Below are 11,122 nucleotides of genomic sequence, written 5' to 3' on the forward strand. Positions count from 1 at the left end.
AGAACTGTTTCTCCTAGTCTTACTTCAGTATTAACTGAACTGCAAAATCTGGAATCAACACAAAACAAGCATCAGCAAAGGCAAGCAAGCGTTTTTATGCAGCATGCGCACACTTAATGTGCACTACTTTACAACCAGTGTAAAAGAGATGTTTTCAAGCAGAGCTCCAAACTCCAATACTGTTAACAAAGTACGTCCTATCAGTAATAAATACATAGTTGTAATAAGGGAATGTGTGAAACTGAATCAAAATGCTCTGAAAACCCATGTTTTCTTGATTTTGTTTGTTTCTTGTTCCCCTCTCAAGCATCCGGCGCCCAGATCCTCTGCAACATTAGTTTACTCATTAATACATTAAAAACTACACAACAATATATATAATTTCAACCTCTTCCAGTTTTAATTAATTGATCCCTTAACAGCAAGCTTGCACTGTATTTATTGTCATCATTAAAAATGATATGGCACACTTGTTTTAGCTGCATTAGCTTGATCCAATCTACTCAGGACTGAGACAAGCAGGTACTCTCAGCTCACCAAGACTTTCAGAAGCATCAACACAAACACCACCTCAATAAAGCGAAGGTCACTGTAACCAGCTTCTCTGCAGAGCAATCACAGCATTGCTGAGCACAATGGAAACGTGCCAAGGCTGTTTGACCTTTTGAATTACAGGAAAGTCACCAAGCATCCGTTTTTAAGGCGTGTCACTCTGCATCCAAGTAAGACAAGAACTGAGGAAGAAAACATTTAAACATAAGTGACATTTCCATAAACAGGAGTGGAAAACTTTGTGCTTTCACACTGTTGCATATATCAGGAGAAACATTAACAGTGGGGAAAACGTAGGAAAAACTAAATTATTTTCAGTTAAACTAAAGAGAAATCTGTGACATTTAGACAAAAGCAGTGAAAACTACTTAAGATGAAAAAAAAAATTGTTAATTCTAAGAAAATTTGTTTCCAGCAGCCACATACCATACTTCCTTAAGAAGTCCAATTTATAAAGTGTTGAAATGGAAAAAACGGGCATAAGCCAATATGATTAGTAAAAAAAAAAAGTAGAAATAAGGCTTCTTTCAGAACAGGGAGGTCTTTTATTGTCATGGTAAAGAACCTAAGGTTCCAGACAGGAATGCTTGACATAAGAGCAAACTGTGAGTGTTCACATGTTTCAAATCCCATTGTAATTTTTGAATTATGAAATTAAAAATTCAAAACCAAATCCATTAGGTATTTCATTAGCACCAGTACTTGTAGTTGCTACGTTGTTGTTAAAGCTAGTCAACTCTTGATTACACTTATTAGACACCATCTTATTCATTAATCTCAAGGCATAAGACATTTGTGCAAAAATGCATAGAGCCATTTATTAAGCACAGCAATCATGCTATTCAGGTCACAGAGCAGACTTTTTAGATGTACATGCAACCAGGTAGATCATAAAGGTGAAACTAAAGAGGCTGCACAGACAGACCAAGGCAATAATCATCTAGTAACTTTGCCTTTTTTCCTTTAAGACCATCAGAAGACCACTTCTCACAATTCTCACTAGTTCTCACTAAATTTACTCCTCCTTTCTATCCTACACTTGATTGGTTTAAGCTCACAGCAACTAATTCTTATTGCATGAATCTTGATTTCTCCAAAATCTGTATTGGAAAATCGGCAGGAAGAGAAGCACAATAGTTCTGCAGAGGTTGTACTGATACTGTCTGAAGGTCCAGAAGCAAGTTTCTCAGAAACCAACACTCAGATCACTTTCAAAGGGAGGCTGAAAATACAACCCACTGTTCTCATGGCAGAAAGGTCCACTAGGGGCACAGAATCTTTCAAAAGGCCCTGATATGCTCCTCTCCTCAGACACTCTTGAATCTAACTTGGAGAGATACGTATTTGTTGGGTGACCAAGGAGTTAGAGTCAACAGTTCAGAGTCCAAACTGAAACCAGGAACAAGTGCTGTCCTTCATGAGTCTGTACAGGGAGCAACACCGTAAGGCATCTTCATGAATGACAGTGGCATTGAGTGCATCCCCAGTAAGTTTGCAGATGACACTCTAGAGGAAAAGGATGCTATACGCAGGGACAATGGCACAATAAATACACCCATGTGAACCTCACAAAGTTCAGTAGGTGCTGCCTCTGGGTCGGGGCAATCCCCAGTACCTGCACAGATGTGAGAACGAATTGTTTGAGAGCAGCCCTGTAGAGAGGACTTGAAGACAGTGGCTGATGAAAAATTGGTTATGAACCAGCAATGTTCTCGGCTTGCAGCCCAGAAAGTCAGTCATACATACGTACATTCTTGGCTGTATTTAAAGAAGTCATTACATCCAGCACATTGAGAAAATTTGTAGTCTCACTCTTATTTGACCTCCTGAGACCTCACCTAGAACATCACACCCAGGTTTGGGAACTCCTGCACAAGAAAGATGCAGAGCTGTTAAGCAGGTCCAGAGGAGGGTCGTGAAGATGGTCAGAGCGCTTGAGCACCTCCTGTAAAGGAGACTGGCTGCAATCCGTGGTTGTTCAGCTGGGAGAAGGCTATAAGGCGATGTAACTATAGTGTTTCAATACATAAAGGGGGCTAAAAAAAAAAAAAAAAAAAAAAAAAAGGAAGAAAAACTTTATACCTGCAGAGACAGCAGAAGGTAAAATTCTTTTAGACTAGAACAGGGCAGAGTTGGACTAGACATGAGGAACAAATTATTTACTAGAAGGGTGGTTAGAGCAGGTTGCCCAGAGAAGTTGTGGATGCTCCCTCCCTGAGAGTGTTCAAGGGCAGGCTGGATGGTGCTTTTATTAACATGATGTAATGAAATATGTTCCCATCCACGGCAGGGGAGTGGACTTGATGATCTTTAGAGGTCTCCTGCAGCCCAAACCATTAATTCTATGATTTCACCAAAAAAAAAAAAAAAAAAAAAAAAAAAAAAGAATCAGAGCCATCAACTGTTTACAACATGTTACAAGAAGAAGTTCCTTATGCTTAGACTTCTGATACAGAAGCAAAGCCTCGAGTTTCCACTGACAAAAAAAGGCAAGCATATGGCAAAAGGAAATTTAGATTGAAGGGACTTGGACAAGAAGCTTACAAAGAAAAACCTGTTCTTTAGAATATGCATGCTACAGCAGGTATAAAACACACAAGTGGCTGATAAAACTGTAAAGTCAATTTTTTAAGTATGAAAGTGAATAAAACCTCCAGATTGCAACAAAAATGATGATAAGAGCTCAAAAATCAAACCAGAAATAAATCCCAGAGTTAGGTGTATTAATGTGTTTTCAATACTGAGCAACAGGGGCAATTTTTTTTTAACAGTGAAATGATTATATAAGCAATGGATTAACATCGTTAGGTTGTTTCACTTTTTTAATGAAACTAAAACACATTTCAAAAAAATAGTCCATTTGCAATTATATAAACCTGTACAAGGAAACTATCAATGCTTCCAGCAATTTTACTATGTAAAAAGCTTTTTAAAAAGATGTGAAAATGTATAAAAAGAGAGAATTCACTGGCTTATGTGAAAATTGGCATATATAAACCTGTAACCCCAACACAGAAGTTATATTGAATTTATAAAGATACACTCCAGAAAACAAAATACTCCTTGCCTTATAAAAGATGCTAATAATTTCTATTTTGAGAATTAATTTCATTGTACTTAATCTCTGAGTAAGAAGTTCACAAACAGCAGCATTTACACAATCTTAAACTGAGCTAAAGCGGAAAGTCCAGCTCCCTGCTGACAAAGAGAAGTACTCTTTCTTTAACCCAGTCAAAGCCTACTAAAACGTCCCCAAAATACATGCAGATCATCTTGGTCTACAGCAACACTAGTGGAACACTAACCATGACTCTCACTCAATGCCACTCTTCTTCTAAGGTCACTTATAAGGTCACTTTTAAGGCCACTTTTAAGTTGCATCACCTCTACAGAGGAGCATGAAAACAAAACAAAAAACAGCATACGATCACTGCTTACATAGGAACTTACTCCCAGTAATTTCTAACATACAATGGTGTATTTGAAAACACAGCCACCTTGTACACTTCATTTCCTACCTGCTCAAACTCCTCAGTGTGATCAAATTACCAAACCCCAGCCACAGAGAACAATGCAACTCTTTCTGATATCACTCTGACGTCATCTGCATCCTTGATACACAATTTGCACGCACACTTTTGACGCAGTATTTAGAACTGCCTTCTCTAGTGGACTCCCCAGCTTGTCAAATAAACCATGCTTAATTAAAAAAAAGCAGAACGTTAACACTGGTATTCTAAACATATCTGACAACTTCATTACACAGATTTGTAACTGAATCTGCACATAAAACCTATCAGTAACATACAACACCCAGTGAAGTGATGAAGTGATCAGGCAGCTGTTATCCCCACTGAAAGTACACAGATCTGAGAGTAAATAAATATTTTACAATACACTTATTGATTTAAAAACTAGAAAAATATTGTAGGCAAGCTCAAGGCATTGCTAAATTTGTACTTTCCAGTTCATAACTTTATCATAGTCCTGAATTCGCTGTTTTATGTGAGAAAGCTTATTCTTTAGGTATTCACAACGTTCCTTTTTCTCCAGAAATGCAGGATCCTGCCAACAAAACACAAATCCTTACATTAATAACTATGCTTTCAGTTTTATCCAGTAGTAGTCTATTATCAAGGATGTTCTTGACTAAGGACAGCACATAACTATTTGCCAGAATAATACTTCTTTCTTTGACCATGATTTTTTGTTGCCTGTTTCTTCTTCCTTCATGGAGGGCTACAGAAAGAAGTCCTGCTTTAATACACTACTGCAGCTATTTAGGAAAGAGAGCAGTTTTTAAAAAAAGAAGCCTGCAAATGTAAACTACATTCTACTACATCGTTTTTATTTAATATATGGGTTCTGATACGTCTAATAAATACCTCTCCAAAAAAGAAATGGAAGTTAGTTAACATGGACACAACTCAAATTTAATTAAAAAGAACAGTTACTTGAATGGATGACGCTTTGAAAGAACACAGGTACATGTTTACTGCCTGCACTTAAAACTGACCAAGTGAAACTCTTTGCATTATGCTGGAAATGACTTTTTGGAAGTCTACTCAAGTTTCAAGCTGCCAAAAAGAAAGAAGAAAAAATACTTTCTAAGTGTAAGACTACCTTTCTGTTAATGTATCTGACGTCCATGTCAGCTAGTGAATGTGAACAAACTCTACCCCAGGAAGTGAACGGACCTTTAAAATGACAATGTTAAAAGACAAAAATACTTAACTATTTTATTCCTCACCTGGCTAATAGAAGCCCTCTCCAAAACAGGTTATTGGCATGAACAGTGAAGGCGGCATCACCCTTTTGCCAAAGATTTAAAATACAAAATATACGAAGCCCTGTAATAGCTAGGGGTACCCCAAGGTAGCAAATTTCTATCAGAAGTGCTGTCTATTTACACTTCCTTTGTTGTTCTTTAGATTAATCAGCAATGTAAAGCTGAAAACACTCACATTTTTCTTCTTCTCATATTCTTGCAGAACTTTTGATATCCTTTCCTGCTCCTGTGGAGAGATATCACACACGTTTAAACACACTCATGTAAACTCTACAAAATACTTCTCAAAAGTCAATCTCTCAGCTGATTAAATCTTTTCTGGCTTTAGTTGTACCTTTTGTACTTAAGAAACAGTGAAAACAAGTTAACTTTGCTTTATTCAAACTAGAAAGCTAACAACATGAAAAAAAAAAAAAAAACCAGAAAAATACAAATACATATACAATATCATTGCATTCTAGATAGATGACCAAATAAGAAACAGCATATTTGAGAAAAACTCTCTCCTACTGAGCCACTGTCAATGTCACCAGACATTAACCAACGAAAGTTAGAAGCTGCATGCTTTCCATTAGCCCTTTTTTCCCCCACAGGTACTCACATATATGCTTCCAGGATGTTGAGGAAGTTGTCTCATCAACGCTTCCAGCTCATTAAACTTTTTTAACACAGCATGGACTTCCACAGACAGCTCTTTGTACTCAGCAAACTGATCATTGAACACTGCTTTATACCGGTCTCGCATTTCATTTGTTTGAATTGCTGGGTATTTCCTTTAAAATAAGTAAATATTCAGTCACTAGTATTAGACATCAGACTTCAACAAGCAAACAGAGTCTTGACATCAGTAAAGTGTTTCTGTAACATTTGCTCATCTCATAATTGCTGAAGCTGTCCCAAATCTGAACCAGTGAAATACATGCCAAATAGTATATAAATCAATTTATTTTATAGTTCACCACAGAATCACAGACTTGGGTTGGAGACATCTTAAAGGACGTCTGGTTTCAACCTTTCTAGACTGGGCAGGGTTGCCACCCACTCTATCATGGAAATGACAAACAAAACAGATTGTGGATAACGTGGAAAGCCTACCCTTTAAAAGGGATATTATCAATTTAGCACTCACACAAGATTAGACAAATTTATAGAACTAAAAAGTTAAGAAATTTCCCATGAATACTGCCTGCATCTTCTGTTCCTTTGGTAATTACATGCTAGATTCTAACAGTGTGTTCCAATGTTTGGGTAGGGTTTTAGGGGTTGGTTGGTTGTTAAGTTTCAGATTATTTATATTACTGTGTCCATGGCATTGATAAAGAATTGTAAGTTTCTGCAGCATATGCAGAGAAAACAGGAATAAGAGAAATGCTGCTTGAAAAAGAACGAGTCAATTAACAGTACTGGCTTTGATGAACAAACTTAAGTCACTTACGCTAAGTAGTCTGGCATCACTATAGGTTTAGGAATGTGGCCTGCAGGGATATGACCATTAAGTAGTTCTGGTTTCCTTTCCACTGATTTAAGCTGCCTGTAAGTGACCTCTTCCTTCTCTGCGTCGTCACTGTCAGTACACTACGTTTGAAAAGAAAAAATATTGTCCCAATTAAAATGAGATTTTATTCAAATGCAAAACACAAGTTCTGTAAAGTATGCAGTTAATATAAAGACAGAGATAAGAGTTCTAAGCAGCACCACAAGTAAATCACATACATTCTTTACATACTTTACTACAGTTAGAAAATCAGGAAAGAGTTCCACAGTTAAGAATTTAAAATGGTTATCTTCAGTTTGTTCTAATATTCTTGGCATTGAACGTAATATCTGTACCAGTGACAGTCAAATACTTATTTGGGTCTTGAAAGGATTTGTCCTCCGCATCTTAAAAAACAGTTTATGGAAGTTTTCTGGATATCCATTTCATTTGTGGATAAACATGAATCACCCTGTTCTATAGAAATCCCTTTTAGCCTTACTTCCAATTCTACAATTTAATCCTTGATACAGGAGTGATGTCAAACAAAGCACTGAAGTAAGCAACAGAAAAGACAGTGGCAGGATGCTCACAGTATTTAAAGGGAAACATGTAAGTCTGAAAGAAATACTCCATAAATTTTCTGGAAATCATCAACACCTACTGCATTAAAATCCTGTCCAAGCTTCGTAGCATGTGCACCTGCAGATCTGTGCAGCAGCACAAGAATCCTTATTTTGTTGGTATTTCAAAGCTTGTAAGAGAGTCTTGGAGTAGTCACAGAATAACAGCAGCAAACTCAAGTCTCAAACCTAACAATGAGCTCCCACTGGCCCCTCTCCAACTTTAACAGGAAGCCAAAAGGAAAAAATTAAACCTTAAATCCTGTAATGCATCAGATGCTTTGTTGCTACAACCATGCCTGCAAAATTCCATGATAAAGACTACAGAACTCATCAATTAATGAAACAAACTAAAAGCACATGCTGTCAACAGTAAATCTAAAAACCAAGATGAACTAGCACTAACCTCTTCACAGACTTCTTCCAAATCCTGTGAGCAAGAGAATGCTCTCCTAACTATTACTACAGAACTAAACATCATCTTTTCCAATGAAAGCAACAATGAAAAAAAAAATAATGAAAAAAGGTAGTCAAAACAAGGAGTCACAAGAAAAAAAGAGCATGCAATTGGGAATACCAATAAACAGAAAAATGAGTTTGCTTCCTACCTTTCTGTCTGGTAAAGACACCTGTGTTTTCATCTGTCAAAAAAAAAAAAAAACAACAAAAAACAGAACTTTAAGTTTTATTTTAAATAGTAAATCAAAAAGCACAGATACTTAACATATATTTTGAGCCAAGCTGTAGATATTCTCCTGTCTTTATAATAATGAACATATTTAGCAAAAGAATGTTTTCAGATTAAGCATTTTTAAGATGTTTGAAGAATGGTGGAATAAAGAAAACCACACAAAGCCCAGAACAAGATGTTCAGTAGCACAGTTGAAAGGAACAGGGAGGAAATACTCCAACCACTTCTCAATCACCTTTAAATTTCATATTCCAGTGATTCATGCAGCTTAGCTCATTGCCTAGAAAACACAGCGGTGAACTAACCAGTAACCAACCAGCTACTCTTCTGCACAACACTCTCTTGATCCTAGTTTATATGATAGAAATGTTAACTTCAAAAATATTCTTAAATAACTAGAATAAAAGAACATGAATAGCAACAGGCAAATCACCTCATTCTTGCAGGATGTATTTAAAAACTGGTTGAAAACTAGCTAGTCTCACACATCTACAATTCACTTTCCTAAAGGTGAGTCTCAAGTTCCATGCAAGATCTTGGTAAGGAAACCAACATTAAACTAAAATGCTGAAAATCAACAGAAATACAACCATAAAGCAGATGGAATGGAGCTTCTTGCATTTAAATGTTGACAATTACTTAAGGTAGGCTTTTGTAAACTTCACGTATGTGTATTTTTAAGCTATCTTTTAATGATTTTTAGCAGCTTTTCAGAGCGCTTTCCCATGGAAGAAGTTTTATGCAATTGGCTTCAAATGCCCTGGTTGGCAGCGTTAAGACAGTTTATCATTAACTATGTGGGTATTGAGTGGTTTTAGTAGGGACAAGGCCAGCAACAACGCAAAACAGATTAAGTGAAAAGATGAAATAACAGAACTGAGACACCAGCTTTCTCATCACTATCGTTATCAGAGAATCAAAGAATGGCCTGGGTTGGAAAGGAGCACAATGTTCATCCAGTTCCAACCCCCCTGCTATGTGCAGGTCACCAACCAGCAGCCCAGGCTGCCCAGAGCCACATCCAGCCTGGCCTTGAATGCCCCCACAGATGGGGCATCCACAGCCTCCTTGGGCAACCTGTGCCAGTGCCTCACCAGCCTCTGAGTGATTATCTGGTACAACTATAAACACAGTTAGACAAGTAAATACTGAACAGACAAGAACCACTTGGATTTTTACTTCAAAATGCTAACCAGTATTTTATATTCTTGCTGTCATTCGCAATAGCAGTCCACATGCTGAGAATGTGGTCTCCAAACAAATGAGTTGTCTTTAAGCCCAACCCTGCTAAAAAGCTCAACAGGCACATGATTTGGATTTTCCTTTGTTTGGAATACACACACACACACACACACACACACACACGGAAGTACTTCATCACATAATGTCTGTAGAGAATGCAGTATTCCACCAAACAACACCTGCTCCTTTTCAAAAAGACTCTGGGTCACACCTTCACAAACACTTGTTATTTGTCCGTGACTGAGGTTGATGGCTCAGCCCCGAAGGTGATGCCCTGTCTCTGGAAGTGTCCAAAGCCAGACTGGATGTGGCACTGGGCAGCCTGGTCTAGCATTAAATGTGGAAGGTGGTGGCCCTACGTGGCAGGGGAGTTGAAGTTTCATGATCCTTGAGGTCCCTTCCCACCCGGGCCACCCAGTGATTCTGTGAAGGCTCAGGGCCATACAGCTGTGCCCACCAAAAGGACCCTCACGACCCACCTCTCGTTCCATCTGCTCCTTCTGCCTCCTGGCTGCTTCGTGCCTCCACAGCTTCAAAGAAACCAAGGCACTAATCAGGTAGATGACCACCGTGACAAACAGGAAGATGATGGCTGCCGTCTGACCTCCTTCCACACGGCAGAAAGAGGCATTCATCGGCGTCTTGAACAGCTGGTAATAGCAGAGTCCCCCTCGGTTGACATCGTTGACGTACACGATGCCGGCGGACATGTAAAGAAGGAACATGGCCACGTTAATGCCAAACTCGGTCAGCGGCCACCAGCTGGAGTCGAGGAGGATGGTGCGGTAGTACATGGACATGCCGAGCACCAGCAGCACGATGGTGACGATCCACGCCACGCCGGCCACCACCAGCACGAAGGGCGTTTTGGGCCCGCTGTAGTAATAGCCGCCGTAGGAAGCGTCGTAGCCGTAGGGCTGCGAGTAGCCGAAGGCGTTGTACCACTCGTTGTCCTTGTGCACGTAGGCGGTCACGCAGGCGAAGACGGCGGCGCCCAGCAGCAGCTCGGCCACGCCGAGCAGCCGCAGCAGCCCGGCCCAGGACTTCATGTAGGCGTAGCGCTGCCGGTAGGCCTCCACCTGCTCCTCGTACGTCATGCCGGTGGGCGCGCCCGACGAGTCCCCGCGCAGCATGGCCTCGGCCTCCAGCGAGCGGCAGCTGCCGCCCGACCCCGCGCACCGCTCTGCGGAGCGGCCGGGCCGCGCCCGCGGCGGGCCGGGAGAGGCGGGCGGCGAGCACGGCGTCCCGTCCGACACGAACCCGACGTCGGACGTCGCTCCGTCCCAGCCCGAGCCGCGGCCGCGCTTCCCCTTGAAGAAGTTCTTCCACGAGTCGGGGATGAAGCGCCGCACCGGCTTCAGCTCGGCTCGTCCGCCTCCGGGACCCGCGTCCGGACCGAAGGGCGGCTGCAGCGGCAACGGGGGCGGCGGGAGGGGGGCGGCGGCGGCCCCGGAGGGCGACGACGCGGCGCTCCGCGACATGACCCGCGGCGGCACCGCCCTCCCCGCCGCACCTGCGCCGCGCCGCCCCACCCGGCCGCACCTGCGTGATGCGGCGCCGCCATCCGCGCGGGAACGCCGGCTCTGCCGCGCGCACTGCGCCTGCGCCGGCCGAGCGCTGTGGTACTGAGCGAGCGCGGGCTGCGGCTTCGGAGCGGCGGGGTAGGGCTGCCGACCTGATCTGCCGTGCTTAGGGCTGACTTTAAGTTGAAGCAGCAAATTGAACAAGGGCTGGAAGGGTGAGGGGTAGGG

The 11,122-nt window shown here is 41.3% G+C and overlaps 1 protein-coding gene across 1 annotated transcript; it reads right to left on the reverse strand.

Moving 5' to 3' along the window:
• Positions 1-4,500: 4,500 nt before the first annotated feature.
• MARVELD2 (MARVEL domain containing 2) lies at positions 4,501-10,852 on the reverse strand (the record flags this gene model as incomplete). The annotated part of the gene is made up of 6 exons (XM_079548840.1): positions 4,501-4,617; positions 5,517-5,567; positions 5,943-6,114; positions 6,777-6,916; positions 8,047-8,079; positions 9,851-10,852. The coding sequence occupies 6 exons, from the start codon at positions 10,850-10,852 to the stop codon at positions 4,501-4,503; spliced, it is 1,515 nt and encodes a 504-aa protein (XP_079404966.1).
• Positions 10,853-11,122: the final 270 nt, after the last annotated feature.

The sequence above is a fragment of the Tetrao urogallus genome, assembly GCF_951394365.1.
Source record: "Tetrao urogallus genome assembly, chromosome: Z".
Taxonomy (NCBI): Eukaryota; Metazoa; Chordata; class Aves; order Galliformes; family Phasianidae; genus Tetrao; species Tetrao urogallus.